Source organism: Nothoprocta perdicaria, unplaced genomic scaffold, assembly GCF_003342845.1.
Source record: "Nothoprocta perdicaria isolate Ctin4 unplaced genomic scaffold, notPer1 scaffold_281, whole genome shotgun sequence".
NCBI lineage: Eukaryota > Metazoa > Chordata > Aves > Tinamiformes > Tinamidae > Nothoprocta > Nothoprocta perdicaria.
The window spans coordinates 534,833-556,271 of record NW_020455512.1 but is presented as its reverse complement, the minus strand read 5'-3'; the positions used below and the strand labels follow the sequence as shown (position 1 = coordinate 556,271).

General features: G+C 42.9%; 1 protein-coding gene across 5 annotated transcripts in view; it reads right to left on the bottom strand.

Annotated features, from left to right (window-relative positions):
* Window positions 1-21,439, bottom strand: part of PTPN13 (protein tyrosine phosphatase, non-receptor type 13) — an 87,322-nt gene that overhangs the window by 36,973 nt on the left and 28,910 nt on the right. For all 5 annotated transcript variants that reach the window (XM_026041295.1, XM_026041297.1, XM_026041298.1 and 2 more), the window contains exons 3-8: window positions 19,785-19,954; window positions 16,283-16,348; window positions 15,470-15,655; window positions 15,149-15,242; window positions 7,332-7,895; window positions 1,034-1,129 (exon numbers count right to left, since the gene is read on the bottom strand). In XM_026041295.1, coding sequence (XP_025897080.1) covers window positions 1,034-1,129; window positions 7,332-7,895; window positions 15,149-15,242; window positions 15,470-15,655; window positions 16,283-16,348; window positions 19,785-19,954 — 1,176 coding nt within the window. The remainder of the gene's footprint in view (window positions 1-1,033; window positions 1,130-7,331; window positions 7,896-15,148; window positions 15,243-15,469; window positions 15,656-16,282; window positions 16,349-19,784; window positions 19,955-21,439) is intronic.

The following is a 21,439-nucleotide window of genomic DNA, read 5'->3' as shown; positions in this document are numbered from 1 at the left end:
CTCCTTTGATTTATCCAATCAAAGGCTTGGATTGATCCACATCTTTTTGTAGTTCTTCTTTTCTTCCTTCTTTTTCCTTCTTCCCCTGGTAGTTAACACATGCTATCCTGCTTGTCACAGTCCTCTCCTTGGCTGCAAGGTTTTCCTGCAGCGACACGTGCAGTGCTACACAAAAAGGTCAATTCTCCCAAGTGCTTCACTTGGATCCCTTAGGGCAATGCGTGAAGAGCAGAGCAGTATCGGGGGTGCTCGTGCCTGCTAGCATCATCCGATGCTTCAGCGCCCGGTGTGAAGTCTCCTAGATGGTCAGATGATTACCCAGGACAACATTTCACCATATTAGTACTTTTTCAAAATTAAAAATAAAAATAAAACCAAAAAACAACAGCAAAAAAGCTCGCGGCACCTTCTTCCAGGCTCTGCTCCCACCCCATGTGAAGAAAACCCTTCTGGTCACATAACCAACTAACAAACCATCACACCAACTCCTGCTTTTCCAGGTCACTAGCTCTGGAGAACCTTCTTCAAATTCGTGTCACTAGTAACTTGTTCATTGCCTTGTTTGCATTATGCTTCCATCTTAGGAAATCTTTGGCTTCTGTTTTATCAGTGATTTGATCCTTGCAGCAATGTTCATGGAAATCACAAGCATTAAGTCACGCAACATTTCACATAAAGCTTTTTGTATTGTAGCATAAACACTGCCCTAAAAATTCATTCATTCTTGTGCCTCTGAAGGCTGCAGAAGTCATTAAATCAAGTGCTCCAGCAGCAAGTTACCCGTTTCCAGCTTTTCCTCCCAAGTTTTTTTCAGGGAGCTAAATGCTGAACTTGCTTCTGAGCAGACTGCCAATTATGCTGACCTCTACACATACTGTAATTACATGAGATCAGCTTACAGCTTCATATTACTGGTAATTACCCAGTCTCCGACTAAAGATTTAACTGCCTTCATGTTTCGCACATCTATTTTTAACCTTCAACTTCTTTTTCTTTTTTCCTGTTTTTAAGAACTATTAAACACGGGTCTTACCTTGCCGGAAATCTGGTTCTGAGGAAATAATAGACGGACTTTCGCTGGAGGTGCTGTAGACATCACTGTGGTAGGATTTGTACCGTCTCAAAGGCTCTGAAAGGTTAAAAAGGGTGAGCAGGAGAGTCAAAGGGAAGCATTTCTAGGGCAAAATCAAACACAGTGGGACGCTGGAAACCTGATGCTTTCAGCATATTTAAGCATTCTCTGCCTGATTTTGAGGAGAGAAAGCCTATAAGCAGACACTGTGCAGTCCCAGCCAGTCTCTGCAGCCTGTTGCTCTGCAGTTGGCCTCCCTCTCTAGGCTCTGCTAACAGATCCACCTCCTCTGAACTTCTCTCTTGTGGTCCCTTCTGAGCTAAAACCAATAGCAGAAAAAAAAAAGAGCTAATATATTTGGTCCTTAGATCACATGAAGAAAACTAGCAAGGCTCAGTCCCTGCTTCCTTCACTACGAAGTTGTTAAAATCCCTAGAGAGGTAAAGACCTGGTAAATTAAAATTCATTCAGCTTGGCTTTGGCATCTATACTGCTTAACTTGGACAAACCAGAACAGCTCAGATAGTTTTGATGCAAACTGTAGGTGCTACAGATGCGACTGACTGGAACAGCCTCTGCAGGAGAAAAGGATGAAAACAACCAAATTTATGTGATTAATGAATCAACTTGATAAATAAAGAAAATCAACCATAAACAATTCTGTAAATACAAGTAAAAAGAAAACCCTGCAGTCAGGAACTCCAGTGGCAGAGTAGACACGGGGAGCAACCGAGCAGCAAAAGAGGAGAGGGTTAGAACAGAGCACAAGGATGCGATGAATTTGCTGAAAGAAACCACCCTTATTAACAAGACTGTCCCACAGAGGAACTTAGAGCTCATTCTCTACTCCAACTCAGAGCAGTTGAGGCCAAGCCTAGAGAACTGAGGTCGCTCCAGTCTCAGTCGGTGTCCGCCGCACAGCTGGGTACCACCATTCGGCTTCCCCTCTGCAGAAGGAAGCACTAAAACCAAGGGGTGGGAAGGTCATACGACCTAATCCTCGAGTAACAGCTCAATGTAACAGCTCTGCAGCAGGACAGGTTTGCTCCTTGCAGCATCATGGCCTTCATTAATAAAAAACATATTTGCCTTTCTACCCTATTAATTAGGGAGACTTGAAGGAATTGTGAGGAGCTGCAGCACACTAACATCTGCAATACCTGCAGATAGTTAGTTAGGAAATAGTTTTCAACTTATTTCCATCAAGAAACATGTTTAAATTAAAAGGTGATGTGCTCAAAACTCTGCTCTGAAACACAGTTTAAATGGCATCTAAGCTTAATTTTTACAAGATGATTTCAGGCACCGCAAAAAGAAAATCAGAGCTTCCAAGTTCCAGAAAACAAAAACACCCAATGGAAACTCCTGTAAAAGCAGTAAAAAATGTGGGATAAGTGGTCAGGGTTCAGAAAAAAAGCCAGCTGACAACACTACTTGCTTAGACTTCTTACAGTAGCATGGAAAACTTTAAATAGGAAAAAAAGCAGGAGAACAGATTAAATGATGCTATAGACCAAGGATAAAGGCAAGTTCATGCCAAGTTTGGAAGATGTGTTTCCAAAAACTCCTTCCAGAAAAAGAGGCATTTTGATTTTTTGCATTTCTACCAGCTTACTTGGACTGCACATTTCTCTGCTGCCCTGGGAAATACAACGAGTTTGGGTGAGGAAGCTCTTAAAAGCAAGCCAAGCAAGCAACCAGAAACCCTCCAGGCTGCGTGGCTGGGAGGGAACTGAAAGATGAGATGCACGGAAGCTATGGAAAACGAACAAATTCTCCTCCAAATTTCCCCAATTTCCATGAGATTTCTGAATAGTCTGGGTGGTTTTTTAATTTAGGGCGACTGAAAAGACTTCAGAATTGACTTCCTTTCTTACAGTAGTATCAAGAATGTTGTAGCAGAAGTTGTTCAACTCGTAGCCTTTCTCACACACGACAGTGTTTAGATCTCAGTATCTTACAGGAATATTTCCAATTATTCTCCTGTCCCTAGAAATAACCTGGGTTGAAACACGTTGCAATTATAGCCTACAACTAAAACTTATAAATAAATCTGGTAGCAAAGATGTCAATTCATGTTAACCACAGCGCAGAGCTGAAGGAAACAGCGCAGCTGGACCGAGCCGCGTCGCTCCGCGCTGCTCCGATGCTCTTGTGGCCTCCGCGTCAAGGGCAGCTGAGCGCAACTCAATCGGCCCTCGAGGCAGGACCAGAACCAAACTCCCTGTTTAGTTTAGGCCAGGCAGCAGGCGCAGGCCCAGACAAGTCACTGGGAGAAGGCACCAGCCCAGCCAACTGCAACAGAAACCAGAGGAGGGCGTTTAGCTTCGAGTTGCAATAGCCTCCGCACAACCCAAATCACGGTTTTCAGATGCTTGTTATTACAGAAATCCCTGGCTGTGCTGAGCAGGGAAAGGGCAGAGTGGGAGGGAAGGAGCTCACGCTTGCCCTTTTGGGCTTCTTTTTGTTTGTTTAAAGATGTGTCTGTTACTTAAGCGTTGGATTTAAGAACCATTTAGAAGACATTGCTGATCTTCCAAAAGCAACTGGGACGTGCTTCTTTGGGAATACTTTAACTAGTAGCTTGGAGTCGTGCTTACTCTTCCCTTTTCATCTCATAAAATTCAATTACCTTATATGAAGTAGCAGAGGGATAAGCATTTAAGTAGCATATCCTACTAAGAACAAAAATAATAGTGGCTGATGCCAGGGTATTTGTACTTCACAGAAACCTCACAAACATACCTCGCATCCTCCTTGAGGAGCCTATTTCTACCATCTCAGTAAAATCCTTGATTGGAAGTTTCCCCTCCAAAATAACCCACTCTATTGTCTCACCTTCCCTCTTCAGGGATACGAGCCCTGACCCCTGCTCTAGCCAAACCTTTCTCATACCAGACATACCAACCGCGTGACAACTCCTCTCCCACCGCTGCATTTAAGTCATACTTGAGCCCGGGGATCATAGGGCATGTGTAAACAGGGATGAAAGTTGCTTCCACACGCAAACAGGCTCCATCCCTGTATATGACTCGCATTTCCTCTGCTTAACCTACACAGAAATTCAGTGCATATAGTGCATATAGACCTCTAGAAACACAAAATACTCTCTTCTCGCTGACTATCTCAAGCACAGATGGACAGGGGAAGAAGACAGAGGACCTCCTCTTTGGGTGGCAAGCTGCAAAATCAACTCCTTTTTCATCAGACAAGAACTCAGGACAGGGACAAAAAGCTGCCAATGCAACAAGGAGCAGAGCTTCGCACAGGACTGTCCCGGGACAGCCACGGGCCACGCTCACACACCATGGGAGGGTAGGTCCAGCACGTAAAAACTCTGTTTGTGCTTCATAACTCTCAGAAGATAACGAGCAAAAATAAATCAAACGGGCCCACTCAGCACAGATAAAGCTCTGGGTCTTAGCAGGTTTTAACTTCCAAGCTGTAATCAATCTGGCCAAAGTGCACAGAATGACACAAGAAAACCAAGAGTGAATAATACAAGTGGAGACAGAATTTGCTCTTCCGTCCCTCGGCAAAATTAAAGCCCATTTTTGAAGCCTGCTCTTGGTGCTCCGACCTGGTCCCTGTACACCTGAGCCCCAGGAGCATCTTTGCCTCAACCCACAGACTGTGACCCCAACTATCCAGCACATAAACAACCAGGGGAAAAACATACGAGATGGCGAGGTCGTGAGCAAGGCCCTTAAAACGACAGCGTCTTTGGAAGCTTTGAGGCTAAATCTGAGTCCAGCCAAAAGCAGCTTATAACGCAGTTTGGATGGTCTGTAGCTCGTTACCAGCTACCCCATTACAGTACAGCTGCAATTAAAGCTCTGACATTCTTTCCACTATAAACCCAACCTCTCATGAGTTTATAATTTGGGTTGTAAAATCCAAACCTCTGCGTGAGGACAGCTTCCAAAACACTCAGCTCCTCAAGGTTTTAGCAATAACAGAACAGTTTGCCAGCTTAACTCAAGCTAAGTTCAAGTCAAAAAAAGTCCCGTGTCATTCAAGTTCCTCTGCAGAGGCCAATGTCATCTTACAATTCAACAAAAAACCTGCAAGCAGTGAACAGTTGAAAGCAGATTACTGCAGCTAATGTATAATTAAATATAACCTAAATGTAACCTAGACCTGGATTCCACTGAACTTAAGGAACCTTCAAGCCTACCAACGGGCAGACAGATGTTCTCTACCCAGCCCCACGACCCATCTTGTTCCCACGAGTCCTTGCCCATTCTGCCAGCCCAACTGAACAGAATCCTTGGTTCTGAGCAGACAAGCTCTCCAAACGCCTTCTTCCTTCTCCTCCCTTTCTCTTTCAGCGCGTGTCCTTGGAGGCCACGCCATGCTAGCCTCCAAGGCCCATGCCACAATCCAGGTAACCAGCACCTCCAAGCAAGAGGTGCTATCCCTTCCTCTAGGCTTCTTTCCCACTCCACTTGTGGTGCTGTCCCACCCGGCAGCTACGCAGCTCCTGAGTGCCGGCAGGAAACTCGCCGTGCATATGGTGTGGCCTGAGATACCGCCGCCTTCCCCAGGGCTGGGGATATTTTCCTGTGGCTTTCTACACAGTTCCTCACATCTCTGAGCCGTCAATTTATGCCAGAAGAGCAGCTCCACACCCTCCTGGTAAGACTCAGTGTAGGGAAAGATCTGCCTACCCGCTAATTACTTGAAAATGAGAGGCAACACTAATGCCGAGGAAACAGGAGAAGTCGCAGGAAGCTGCAGAGTTGATGTACTAGAGAGTTCTGTGATTTTGCTCCTGAAGGTGGAATAAGAAACTTTAAATCAAGTTTCTCCAAAAAACTCAATGTCTCACACGAGATGTGAATTCTGCTATGAAAAAGCATTCCCCATCTTGCTAACAGCCCTTAGAAGTGGCTCTCACTAACAATTCGCAGTCACAACCACATTTCAGCCCCAAACTTTTAATTAGTAAACAGACAAACAGAGGGAAAACACAAAATAAATGGCAAAGAGCAACGCCCCTCGCTTCAAGCAAAGCATGGAACATACCCTCCTTCCTGTAAGAAGCCTCAAAAAAAGCAGGAGCATCAGGGCCCAGCTCTCTGTTGGGAAAGCATCCTGATGTTTTCCACAAGTAACTCCCGCAAACTCAGAAGGCTGCACAGTGAGTCACCAACCATTGCCTAAGCCCTGTCTGTGCAGACTCTTCCCTGGGCTGCTGGGCCTCTGAGACGCTGTTTCCTGCTTCCCTTGAGCTGCACTTTCCCCCATTCCTTACAGGAGTCTCACCCAGCCCAAGGCTCTCAGTGGGCACGTTGGGCTTTCTGCAGCCTCCCCATCTCCCTGAGTGGAAGCAATCAAGCCTTGCTCATCCCTGAGCCTGGCCAAACTTTTGCTTCTGCTCTTGTGCAACAAAAGCCGCCACGAAACAGCTCTCCTACACGAGGCTGCTTATCTTTCCCAATGCAGGGAGTGGCCCTCTTTGTGTGCTGCCTATGCTCAAAGACCCACGTTGACTCATATACCTGATACGGTCCCCTCCAATTTCAGACTCCTAAAGCGCAAAAAAACCCCAACCAGCTTGGCCCAACTCCATCAGAACCCTCAGTAGATCATTACAGGTTCTTGCTAAACCCTTCTTGATAAATCATGGTTATATTCCCAACAGCCTTCATTCCTTCACTTGATAATGTCACACTCACCAGAAGGTGCTCATTTTATAGCACAAAACCACCCCAGCTTTCCTTTCTGTACAACTGCTACAGAAATAACAGCACCTTTTCCAACTGTCACATGCCATTTCAGCGTCATGCGTGCTTCCTGCAACAGAAGGATTGTATCAGCAGGAAGCCAAGAACATACTTCCCATGACTACCTGAATGCAGGAATCTTCTGGATGGCCATAAAGGGCATGAACAGAATGACATTTTGAACTCAAATCCTGATAAAAGGCTCTATTAACTCTCCCTAATATTCACAAGGAGATGCTTAAGCTTTAGGAAAACTAGATGGAAGATGCGATTTCATGCAGCCTGTCATAAAACAGCCAGACATTGATGAGCTTTCACAAGCATGGCTTGAAAACACATTCAGACAAATGACCCAGATACATCTTCTGGCACAGATCTTAGAGCAGAGATTGAATCATTTGACCTAAAAATACAAGATAAAGTGAAGACCACAGTAGTGATATGAGTTGCTACAAGAGAACTTAAAATTACCCTAAGGAGAAATCTTTTGAATGACTGGAGTTAGCAGATCATTCAAAAACTTTACTCACCTTCTACATTCATGGCTTCCCTCAGAAGCTGCAACTTCTTCTGTCTCTCTCTTATCCTGTCAAAGGCGCTGGATATTGCTGCAGAAGTTGACGTCTCAGGCCCGTGACGTGTTTGTTCCAGTTTTTGAGGCCCAAAGATGTCCATTGCTATGCTCCCATCAGAATACCTCGCCTCCTTGTTTCTTGCAGGAGCAGAAGTCCGTACCATAAATGTCTCACACTGATGGCTGTGTTTGTGGGAGTCTCCAGCATGGTCTCTCTCAGCTGCTTTGTCACTTGTGCAAAGCAAGTCTGTGGAGGAAGCCCAGATTTTCCGCTTGGGAGTAGCATCTGTATGAAGGGGACCTTTCTTTTCAAAATCACTGGTTTTACATTGACGAGGACAAAAAGCATCTTCCTGTCCTGAGCTGTAATCTGTGGAAATACCTTGGAAAAACTCCTCCTCGCGCTGTGTTCCTCTAATGGACAGAAAACCCATAGATTTGCTAAGTCCTTTGTTAAGTGTGATCTGTTGGGAGAAATGAGGCTTGGGTCCATCAGATGCATCGACCATCAGGTTTTTTGCTAGAACAAGAAGAAACGATCATATATGTAATTTTGCAGGACATAGACAGCTGCACAACAGAAGTTTCTAATGTTCTCAAGAGAACACTGAGCACATATTTCAGCACTGACTTTGTCAAGCAAAACACTAGGATGGTTGCTGGAAGGGAAGCCTGAGTCAAAAAGGACTAACCCCAAATAGTTTATATCTGACAGGCAGTTTATTCCTGAAGTGCTCAGGAAATAATTTACGGTCTAATGTAATTCAGCATTAACATTAGAAAGGTGTTACGTGTTACCACATACGCGTTGGGAGTTGCTTTTAATTTTACTTAATCTGGCCTATGACCAAAAGTACTGCTTAATGATTAATTTCTAATCACCCACTCCTTTCACATCTCACACCAGAAGCACAACCTACATTTTTTTATTGCCTTATGACAAGTCCAGGGTTGTTCTCCAGACTCAGCTGTCCCACGGTAGTCTCAGTACTAAGAGGATGACTGTACAGTAAGGAATTTTAAAAATCCTAAGTCTAAGTGCAACGACTATTTCTGAGGATGACAGAATGACTGAACGGGTGCAGTACTCTGTCTTATAAGACAAAGACTGACAAAGCTTCCAAGGTCAAGGTGATTCCATGAGCCTGTCTGCTTCATGTCTGCATCAGCCTAAACTACGGACCTATACCTCTATCCATACCTACATGTCTCTCTCCCTGCCTCCTATGGTGAAATCACTCTCAGGATCAAAGAAACAGAACGAGGTGGGACAATACTAAGGAAAAAGGTGCTCTGAACAAGATTATATCGTTGCCACTGAAAGAAAACTGCTGCTAATGTAAGTCTTGGGATTCAATTTTCTCAAAGCATTAGCCTCACTGGGCCTTTAAGACCCTAGAGAAACACAAGTCTTAAAAGCAGTCACTCACCATTATCTATTCAATGCAGCGTGCTAACATCCATTCTATAAACATCAACTTCACATTGATACCTGTATGTATCAGGGCAGCAGATATTTTTAGGCAAGACTTTCTACTCAGGCATTGAAGATGCGGATTAAAGCAGCAGCAGCTGGACAAGCCCCAAGGGCCAGGATGCCCCATTTCAGCGAGCAGAGGTACAAAGGTCTGAGCTCTTTGCCTCAGCTTACGAGGGACCCTGTCTGTTCCCCACATCAGGGGATGTGTCAATCCTCACGACGATTGTGTGACAATCCTCATGAGGAGCTGTCCCAGCAGGAAAGCAGGCACAGGGCCCACAGAACCAAGATATAAACCTGGAGCAGACAGAACCCTGCTCTTCCGCTCTGCCGAGGGGAAAGGTCTGGCTTGAAACCATCTTCATGTTGACCTGGGCTGCCAACGGGAGCTTTTGGCAACGCAGTAGTGACCACATCCATACTTTACACCTGTCCTAAGTCAACTTATCCCCATTGCTCTTCACTTCCCTAAGTACCTCCATAGACTTCAAAAGCCACAAAAAAAACTGTTTGGCAGTTTTTCCTGGATGCCTCTGAAACATTACCATGGAATTATTTACAGCAAGAGGTCATAAAGGACTGCAGTCCTTTCACACTGTGGCCTTCCTAAAATAAAGCAAGGCTTGCCTTGTAATGGAAGCTCTGGGTATTTATCCAAAGTTTCTTAGCTCCACTAAAGGCTTTAAATATATCCCATTAAGCCCGGAGCTACTCCAGGCTCCAGTTGTCCAACAGTAAAGTGGAAGAGAGAAATGCTCCCTAAATCCCAACAACTGTGGTAGCAGTAGCAATTCATGCTGCTATCTAAAACATGGAAGTGCCACCAAGAAGCAAGCATTCCCCTTCCCCAATTCCTTTTCTGCTCAAGTCATCTCTCCTTGGTGTTCACCAGAATGGCTCCTGATTTCGGGTGGTGCCCTTGGGTGTTTATCCTCCCCTTGATGTTATGTTTCTGCAATTATTTATAATTACTGTAAATAATTCAAATGCAATTATAGTAATAGTATGATTCCCAAGTACAATATATAAAGAGAATACATACAATAAGAGAAGTAATTAATCACTGAGGGTTCACAACAAAATCCCTTCTGGTGCTTAGGTGAAACTCTATTGTTGCACACACTTTCAATGGGAACAAGTTTAATTCCCTAAATGGTCACCAATGAATCCTCTTTTTCCCTTCGGCGCCTTCAGCTGTGAAACAACCACGTACCCTTCGGTAGCAGCAATATTCACAAACCATCTTCCCCTCAAACTGCCACTAATCTTGCTCATTTTCCTCAGACAGAGACTGCTGCAATGTGATCCGAAACACACGCAGCGCGTCTGCATTCACCTGTGTGCCAACCTTGTCGCACAGGCAGCTGAGGCTTTACTTCACAAGCACTAACATTGTCATCACACCTACAGGCTGCATCTATCTTGACTGAGTAAATGTGGCTCAAACTCCTGGAAACCCTTCCTCATCCTCCCCTTTTTATGTTCACCCAATACAGAAACCGTTTTTCACACCCTGGGCATCCTTACCAAAGCTTACAGACATATCTGTGTGTATGTATCTATGTGTGTGTATAGATACACACACACACACACATATATATATATACACACACACATACAAATTTATGCTCATAGAAGGGAGAGGAGGTACTGGCAAGAAAGCATACACCACTAGTGCCAGACTGCAAGGTCTGAGAAGAGGAAATGTTTATACTTTAGTTGAAAAAACATCTCCCACACCATGGACGTGCAGAACACAGGAGGACGGAAAAATCCTTATCCCCAAACAATGTGGCTGGCTTCCCAAACACAAGTGGGTGGCTGATGCAGAAGCTGGATTTGCAAACCCTTCAGAGAAGGCTCAGAGCCAAAGGGAAGATATTGGAGCCAGATGTGGCCTGTGGGCTGACTGCTGGAAATGGCATCTCCTCCTTAGCCTTTAATTGCTGTTAAGAAATCCCAAGTTCAGACCGAATTGCACAGAAAAGAAGGCACTTCTTGTGGGAGTAGTAGTGAGGTGGATACAAGGGCTGTTCTAAGTACGGTGTGCTGCAGTGGCAGGGCTAGACACCCTTTGGAATGGTACGTGTCCTGCTCTGCTCTGGCACAGCTCCCCTAGGAAAACAAGGCGCTCGGCATCTCCTTTTGAATAGTGGTAGAGAACGCGGCCGCGCGGCGCTTCCTGAATCTGCATTTCACCTCTTGCCTTCTCCAAGACCCGCGCAGCAAAAGCAAGGGCACCAGGGCTCTTTCTCACTCAAACTAGAGGGCAGATTTCTTTTTAGTCCATATCTCATGGAAATAGACAAAAGGACCACCCTGTTATTCTGTTCTCGCATTTCTGCACATCCTCGGAGAAGCTCAAGCATTTCTGCACAGAAACAGCATTTTACAGCTCTGCTTTGTTCTTTCTTTTTAATTCCACTGACTTTGTGTCCTTTCTTTTATCCCAAAGACTCTGAGTTTCCCTTAAGCAGGCTCAGTCAAGAAGCAGCAATGATTCCTGGGTCAACAAGACCTCTCCCAATACAGTCCACTATGTCCCAATACAGAGAAATGCCTGTTGGAAGAAAATAAAGCTGTTCTCTGAACTTTGAGAGAGAAGGCTTTATTTTTATTTTTTTCTGGCATCCAATTTGTTTTGCTGATCTCTGGAAGTTGTTCTCCACCTACTCAGTTCTGTGTGTTTTTTTAAGTACAGAGGATGCTAGGAACAAAAAGATGATATTGCCAGATGAGAGATTTCCAAAGCAATGGAATCAAGTGCTCTGCTGATTTATTTTTTTTTGTCCAGGGAAATCTACATGCCTGGATTTAGCAAGAAAATGACTTCACTCACAAAATAGTTTCAGCTCATACACTAAAAGCCATTTCATAACAGTTCAACAATGAAAACAAAAACAATGAAAATCTTAGCATTTTCCAAGGCCACAAAAACCTAAGGTAGTAAGGGACTAGTCTCCAGCTCGAGGCATATCTTTCTTCAGCTAGACCTTCACTAGATTCATGCATATGGCATGATACATCAGCAAGTTAGATACTACTAATAATATTTGAATACTCACACTCCTAATAAAAGCACTACTGTAAGATTTTTTTGCTATTTGACAGATATTTTGTTCATTCAAAACTCTCTTTAAATATGATTTTCACACTGACTAAAGCAAACTTGGCAAAACAGCGGCCCTCAGTGAGGCTTCCCAACACTGTCCCCCAGGTAACCTCGGCCCAAAATCTCCTCCCAGAGGAAGGGAAATGACATAGTTAGTAACAAGTTGCTTGGTGTAACTTCTAACTCATCCTAAGTGAGTTCACTCAGGACTGTAACACTGCCTGGTAGCTTACTACCTCTCTAAACACATGCAACTCTGCAATTGCAAACAATTATAATCCTAGGAATTAGGATTATATTCCTGGAATATAATTATATTCCTGAATTATATTCCTACGAATATAATTCAAGTATCCATAGCTGAAGAATAATAGGGTGTCAAAGAGAGGGGAAGATGATCCAGTGCTTGACCTGGTTTTTGGTTTCCTTTCTTCTTCTTTTGCTACCGCCAGCTCTCTCAAGCCCTCCTGTGGCCTTCTCCTTGTGGCTCCTCAGTTTATGAGATTATCATCAGTCTAATTAGCACTACATTCCACAGCTCACTTTTCCAGAAAGCGGAAAGCTGTGCCCCCAGGATAGCTGCTCTGTGTTGCTACTGACAGGATTAGCACTAGCCAACCTGCCCGCTGCTACAAAGGAAGGAATAATAAAGTATTAAACTGCCTTGAATTGAGAGTGAGCCACCAGTCCTTAAGTCATCTCTAAGATAGCCCCCTAAATTAAGATACCCCTTTCACTGTACCCTCACTAACCTTCCAATAGTTAACTCAGCAGAAATGCTAAATGGAACTGAGAACAGCCAGATCTAGGTTAGGTAGCGGGTGAGGATCTTGTTTCCTTCTTCTTTTGTCTTTTCCTCCGTATTCCATACGGATTGAGTGCAGTGGGGATGGAGGAAGGGGACAAGGGACAGAGTTAAGATGGTGCTGGTAAGAGGTACCAGAGAATAGGCCCAACTCCAGGAGCAGACAGGGACAAAGGCTCAGGGGAGCACAGAGGGTGCAAGCGCTGCAGAGGACAGATTACAAGGCCCTCTGGCAAGAGAGAAGAGATGAAACACTGACAAAGTGCAGAAAATAAAGAAAGGACTTGCTGCAGGGTCTTCTCTGAAGGCAAATTCAAAATATTAGAAAACATTAACCCCATTTTCTACCTCAGTCTCAAGAGGCAGGGAGAAGATATAAGAGTAACATCAAATTATCCTAAAAGCAGACAGGAGCTGAAAGAATTTTTTTCTGGCTGACAAGTCATCTTGACAGAACCAGACAGAGTCTTCCAGACCATCTATTTAATCATCTGCTCCTGTGGGAGCAGGGCAAAAGGGATGCAGACAAACTAGGCTCGCCCTTGACCATCACACCCAAACATTCCCTGTGCTGCTGTGACACTCAGAGCATGGAAGTGCTTGCCCATAATGCCAGAAGAACAGGAGGATCAAAACCCTCAGACATCTTCAGTCTTCAAGCTATCCAGTACACATCATTTCACAAATATTATTCGACAGGAGATATTAAATTAGGTCTCATGAAAAAAGGGAAAAAAGGGAAATGCATCGCTAAGTGGGCACTGATGTAGCCTGAGAGATCATTTCAGAGGAAGGCCTTTGAACCATCTTGGAGCCTTAATCACACATACCGAATGACTCAAGGAAAGGATAAGAGGAAAGAGGATTCTAGCAAGCACATTTTAGAAATAAGGTCAGAGGATGCAGGAGAAAAATGACAATTAGATCATCTGGTCTGTACCCTGTAAATAAAAAGCCCTGGTCCCAGAGAATGTTTCAGACATTGAACAGATAATATTCATCCTAGCACTAAGCCAGAAATCCATGGAGATCCTGGCCACAGCACCACACCAATCTGCAAAATTTAGTGCAAGTCAAACAAAAAGCCGTTGTTAAGACAGTTAAGACTCTAGGGACATATATTACCTTTGGGAAAAAATAAAATGTGCTCCAAAGATGAGACAAAATTGTGAGTGGAAAAAGAAAAAAAAGAAAAAAATCTCAAAGGATATAAATACCTAAGGAAGAGGAGAAGCTAAGGATTTGCTAAGAAAATGAAAAGCAGAACATAAAAGACTTTTCACCTGTACTATTGAAAAGAACAAAAAAATCTAATAGTGCAGAAAACATAAAGAGAACAGAGTTTAAAGATAGTCTTGCCATGGCTCTAAAGTTAAAATTCTCACACTAGGGAATTTATGGTGATCATGGGATCAAAAGCAGAAGAGGAAGTGGGGATGCTGGCATGGAAATAATCAAGACAGAGGTAGAAGCAGATTTTCATATGCTCCAATCAAGCTCTACTATGCTATGGAGCAAATTATTAATGAAACTGAAGATGCTGAGGATCCATTTGAAAAGCAAGAGAGTGCAAGTTGAGCAATGTCAGAGGCTGGCACTGGCACAAGAACAAAGGTGAGTAAAGAAACTGTGAATATGACTAAACTGGAAATTAGTAGGAACAAGGTTTAAAAGGAAATTAGGAGTGCTTTAACTATCAAGAACAATAAGCCTCTGGAACAACTTTTATAGAACTGGGGGAAGGGAAAGGAATTAATTTTAAGGCAGAATTTAAGGAGCTCATAGAAGAAAAGTATGAGTTTGTTTACAAAGCAAGAGGACAGCATTCAGTTACAATCTCTGTATTCCTGGAGATTTTCCCTATTGCTACAGAAACTTTGTAGAAAAGAAAAAAAAAATACCAGGACGACAACAACAGCCACTCTTAAAGACACAATCAGAACAGTGCATTTCTGCAGGAAGATAAGAAGACAGCCTATATCGGAAACTGCTCATAAACCTATCACATTGGGAGAACAGGCAATCAGTGACGTGCCTGTATGAACCAGTATTTTAAAGGACTAAGTACCCTAAGCTGGGACCAATCTTGAAGGAGTTAGCGCAGGAAGAGCAGCAATGCCGTGCTAGTGTCACATTCAACTTCAGTAATTTCTGTTGCTTTTTACAAGCCTATTGCAACTCTCTGCACAGCTGCTTGTTTCTAGAAGACACAAACCCAAACAGCTCAAGCACATCAGCAATGTGAGGCTACAGGGGCAAGAAAACAGCTTGCCCCTGTTGGCTTGCAAAGACTGGAGTTCAGGACTGCCCAGAAAGCAGGGAAGAGGCTGTGGCAAACAGAGCTGTGAGCAAAGGAAGCAGCAAGGAAGTATTTACCTGTGGGGAGACCTTTTCCTCTCAGCCTGTCCCGAATAGCCTGGCTCCTGTCGGGCTGCAGCTTTCTACCTCCGTTGCAAGAAAGTTGATCCACCTGCAAAACAGGCAGGGACACCAAGTCGAACGTTACAAGAGCTAACATCAGTGTGGAAGACAAGTTAGTACCAAATACTTCGGTACAAGTTCACACTGGAAAACCAGAAGGTTAAAAAAAAAAAAAAAGGTTTCCACTTGTTTCCACATACAATCGCTATAGTCTATGTGATAGTTTCCCTGCTCCTGCTCATTGCCCTTCCTGCTCAACTGCTAATAAACACTTACCCCCGACAGGCTTCCCAGAACAAGCCTGACCAACTGCTTCACGTATGAGAAGGAAGGAGCACAGTTGCTGTTCCTTATGTGGGCACTGCAAGCATCCAGGACGGTCCGCACGGATACCCGGGCGTAAATGACATCTTCGCACATGCCGAGGAGGATGCTGTTGAGATGATCTCCAAGTTTGATAGGCTGATAAGAAGCAAAAACGGGAGGAGGGGGAGAATCAGTGCCAACAGTGATGACAAGTACACAGAAATAAGGAAAACTCAACAGTGGAAATGTCTATTCCTTAGACTTACTGTCCACATTACACTTGAGGGCTTACATGAAAGCCAACTTCTAAGTGGTGAAATATCATTTCACCTTCTTCGTTATCACAGCCCCTTCAGAAGTGACAAACTTCTACCTGCAAAGTTACATTTTTCTCCTATTTCCTCTCTTTTCTACTTTCTATATCATCAAAAATCAACACAGAAGTAGGGATTCAAGTAGCAAAAACACCAGTCAAGGAAGCAAAGCCTTGTACCACACAGAACAGCCTCTGTGCAGTTGAAATGATCTACGTTTAAGTACTAACACTGAAGAGATGAACATTTAAAAATAAATTTACTGGAAAGCTTCCTTTTTGCATGTCTAGTGAGGACCAGTCACCTCTGTATGCACAAAAACGTAGTCACAAGAGGAAAAGTCCTCTCCTTCGAGATGCCAAGATGAACAACTGTGCGCTGGAAGATATTAGTGGAATCAAATCTTTTGGAAGTAGACCAGCCACATGACCTAGACAGAAGCTCGAACATTAAACAAATCAAAACTTACTTGGCTTTGAGGAACTTCATGGTCAGCTCCCCAAAAAAGTGTCATACCAAGAGAATAAATATGGATCTGCAACAAAACACAGGACATTTGTCAGCTCATTGAACTAACTCCACATCATTCTGCCTATATATATTCTCTGCATTTAATTCAAGTGAGTCTTCTCTTTCAGATTTTTCTCCTTTGTCATTAGAGAGCAGTAAATCCCACTGAGACAAAAAGCAGTGCATCCAATCACACCCTCATTTCTCTGCCTCTCATTTCTCTGCTTAATTTTAAGTCATCTCCAACTAAAGACAGGCACCCATGTAATCTAGCTGATCCACCTTTTGTTGAGCCTAGATTGCAAAGCTCCTTAAAATTAGCCCAAAGGGAAGGTAGAGCTCTGCAGGACTCAAACACTGATCTATGCTGGCAAGAGATTCCTTAGACTGGGCTCAAAGGGAAAGCGGGCAATGAACATTAAAAAGACAGAGGCAAAGGATGAAGAAGTCAGATATATAATCAGCCTGTTAAGATACACATACATTAAACGTTAAGTGTATAATTAACAATTAATATCAACATGAAAGATATATTAATCTTTAGCACATAAAGTCAAGGAACAGGCTCTGTCCAGGCTTAGGTCCTTTGTATCCAGCTTTTAAAGCTGCACATGAATTGAGTGTACAAAGATAGTAATGAACTCAACAAAACCTGTGAAATGAAGACAAAGTCTTATCTATAAGAAAATGCCTACAGAACTGTTAGAGGTGAAACTGAGATAAAACTCATCACTCCAGTGAAAATTTCACTGGAGACAAGAACATACATTCTAGAAGAGGGGAGGAGAAAAAGAAAAAAGACAAAAAAGAATGGATAAAGCATAACCACTTCGGTTTTTCACACCAGACTGCATGGAAGACATTATAAGGCACGATGCCACCCACACTAGCCTGTTTGCTCCATCAGCACTGTCTGAGGCTGCTGCAGCATGACATCAAGCTCCAGCCATATGAGATGATGTCACATGCAAAAACTAGGCCAAAATCATCAACACCAAACCAAAGTTGTGGTGATGACGGCCAGCAATCTAGCTGGTCTCAAACCATCTGTCACTAACTGGTGCTTTGTTACAGGACAACGCAACACACACACCCACATACTCACACCCACATCTCTCACGCTTCCACCCCTTTCTCTCTCCAGATGAGGTTGAGGAGCAGGAACTGGCACTTCTCACAATTTAGATCATTTGTTCCAAAAATTTTAGTTCATTTTTCAGTTCCCCAATACAGAAACCCACACCAAATTAATTTCAGGAGCTCTGAGTATTTACTTACTGCATTGTCAAGAAGCTTTTAATTACATTAGACTCGTTTTGTACTGCAGTTGCCTGAAGGCCATGGAATCAAACGGGCATTCACTGACTATCACTTTGTCTAGTATTTATCACTGAATACACTATTTCTTTGGGTTAGCAAAAAAAAAAGTCATAATTCAGAGAAAAATGCAACCCTGTCATTGCCTGGTGAGAGGCTGTAACAAGCAGGAATCTGTTCTGCTTTCAGCAGCTTCAAGACATGGTCTCATTCCAGAACCAGAGACAAAAAGAAAAATGTCCAAGATTGTCAACAAATGAGTTTAACAAACTACAGTGAGATCTAACAAACAAACCAACAATAAAAAGCGAGTTTAAATGAGGTAAAGCTTAATGCAGTTAGCATGTGCAAAGTAAGCCCTACGAACACTAAGTGAAGAAATCAGTTCAAATAACCTGGGTACTGTCCCACATCCTATTTAATATAAATGTCAAGGGAAACAACCAGAAAAAAAAGGATTATGAATTTGAAACAACATTCTTTTTTCCTGTGTGCAACAAACCCACAAAAACCAAGCACTGCTCAACCAAAAAAATAGGTTATTAATTTCAAACTCTAAATCTAAAGCTTCAATCTAATGCTAGAGCTAAATACCATAAGTGAAAGGGCTTCATGTAGTTGCTACCTGACTGCATCGTACTGAACGAACACCGACACAGAAGAGTGCTATCAGCCCAGAAAAACAACATGTGATCTGATCACAAATTTGCCATTTGAAAATTCGTTTTTGTAGGGCACATTTTGCATCTTAATTTTAGAGGTGACACTACAGACACTGTTAGTATCTTCGAGTTCTTTCTCCTGACAGAAGCATTGAAACAACAATGCCAACATGATAACCTCCAAGTCTAGCAGCTACATCTCACTTCAAAGGTCCTGAATCTTTCACTGATCTCGGTATTATTTTTTACCAGTTCTGTTCAAACTTGAACATTCCTTGATTGCTTAGTACTATCACAGATCACATTAGGTACCTCCTTTAATTTATGATGAATTCCTGTCAGGCTGTAGAGTAGAAGGAGATCTAAAAGCCAAAGAACTCAAGCAACAGTGTTTTGCAGTAGAGATTTATTTGATATGGTTCCAAAAAAGTCTATCTGTGCACACAGTTCGGACCAAAACAACAACAACAGCAACACAAACAAACAAAACACCAACATCCTGTATGGACAAAATATTTGACAGTCCTCATCCACGTAATCCATGCCAATACTCGTCTCCTCTGGAGAGGGAGCGCATCGCTCTTCTTGAAGCAGAACTGACAAACGTTGCCTTTGTGCTCACCTTACTACAAGGCTGGCTGCAGCTGGCTTCCTTCTCTAGCGTGTATTGATCCAGAGAAGACAAGATGATGGAGGGACAGCTCAGTTTCCTTCTTATTCCCCCATCTTGATACCTTTGACTAGGCCAAGGGGATAGTTTTCTAGGGCAAGTATTACCATTGGCAACCAAGCATAGGAAAACATTAGAGAAGTTGGTAACTCAGCGCCTATCAGTGACCTGGAGCAGATCACATACACAAACCTGACCTATGTGAACATCTACCCTTGGAAAAGGGGAGGAGGAGGAAGAGGAAGGAGTTGTAAAGAAAAGATGTTGCACACAACTGAAAATTCCATGCATGAAGTAAAACAAATGAATGATGTCTTTATGGCTAGGAGGAAACATACTTTCTATGTCGTACCTTGCTTAAATAACTGCTCTGTTTAACTCTCTAATTTTTGCCTCTGTGTGTAACTCTCAAATTGTTGATGTGATTGGAGCCTCTGAGAAAAGCAACAAAGTGCTGCTTATTCCTGGAAATCACTCAGTGCAGCTAGTGTCACTGAGTGCCCAAAGAGCTGCGACTAGAAAAGAAATCACCAGGGATAAGCAGGAGACAACTCCTCATAGGACCCTGCAACCACAGTCCCTCTTTGACTTCTCTGAACTCCCAGTCTCTGAACTCTGAAGCCTAGTAAGAGCATCCAGCCCCTTAATTGTTGAATATTAATTATTCAGACAATTAATTGTTGAAAGCAAATCAACAATTAATGACACAAAACAAAAACTTTGGGGAGATTAAAAGAACATTTTAAAGCTCCTTCGTAAAACAACTGAGAGCAAAATGCCAATAGTCTTCTGCGACACAAGAGACACGGTACCTTTTCAACGTCCGAGAGAGACGAGAGCGACTGGTTCTGCAGAACCTCTGGCGCTGTGAACGCTCGAAGGTCTTGCTGGGCAACATGTTCGTCCGTAAAGGAGACGCTGCCAGAAGGGAGTAGCAGCAGAGACCATGGAGAAATAATGAACCCCAGCGTGGTATGATCAGCTGCGACGGAAAGGAAAAAGGGGCACAAAACGGAAGAATGGATGTTACCACAACACAGAATTTCAGAGAAATGTCTTTGAGGGTTTACTTGAAAGAGGATGGACTGGAATTCTGACTGTCTTATTTGCAACTTTTGGAAAGAAACATTAGTTAGTTCACCAGAGTTAAACAGTAAAGATGAACATAAGTATGTCTTGGTTTAACTTAGAAAACAAAATTGTACTTACCTGGACTCTTATAAGAATATATAAGAATATTTGTTTAAATCATTTTTAAAGGTAAAACACATGCAATATAACTGTTTTTGACTTCTTTTCAAGTGATAGTGTCACGACTACAGTCAGCTTCACATTTATTTTTTTCTACAGTCAAACTATCTTTCCTGCCCTTTATTTAATGCATCCAGAACAAATGTAAGCATTTTCACCACATTCCTGTCTTCTTGTCAGGGATTCTTCTGTCCATTGAGTCTGCAAATGCAAACCTATGACATTATGATTTTCAGCAGATTTTTACCTCTGTGTCTGTACGTTTTAAGCCCATTCTGAGACTTCTCACCATTAACTGCTAAAAGTTATTTACTCAAAGACACAATTAATATTATTAATGGCATAGAGACGTGCTTTCCTTTTCCTCCTGTTGTGCTTCATAACCACAACAGCAATCCCAATTTTAATCCCACAGTAACACTTAGTTATTTTGGACATTTCTGTGCTTTTACTCATACCTATAAGGTAATGACAAGCCTGCTAAAATACTCATCTCTCCTATCCTCAGGTTATTTTATTTCTAAAATAGAATTGCCATCCGAAACAAACACTTTCCATAGGATGCATACCAATAAGGCTAATCCCTACAGTAAGGCTGGAGCTAATTACTGTAGAAGCAGCACTGCTGGAACAGCAATGGTCTAAGGAGGAGACAAAATCTGTGGGGAGAGAACGTACTCCTGCATTAAGGCTAGCTGATAGAGCGGCACAAAATAGAATAAGTTTTGGGGACCAAAAATTCTTTCTAAGCCTAAAGAAAAAGCTAATTCCAAAACAAAAGTCTTAGGCAGCAGCAGAAGAGGGCAAAGGATCAATCTGGAGCTAGGGTGGGATCTTCCATTCAATCCACTTTGCAAGGAGGCGGTTCCTCTATGGTTTTACTACATTATGTATCAAAAAAAAAAAAAAAAAAAAACACATGAGAAATACCTTTGAAGGAGAGGGCATCCTTTCTCCTCTCTACAGTAACCAACATCACAGTAATCATCATTTCTTGTATCAGCTCTACCACTAAGCCCATTTTCCACTCTCCTATCAGCTCAGGACGTTCCCCCAGTGCTGGCTCCCAGGTTGTTCAACTATCTGGTAATCTAGAATTTTCTCATCTCCTAGGAAATGTATTAAGTTACTGCAGTCTAGTATCAGGTGTAAAAAGAGCTACCACACAAGTCCTTCGGTTTCTTTGACTACCTTTCCTCCAAAAGCAGCTAAGGAA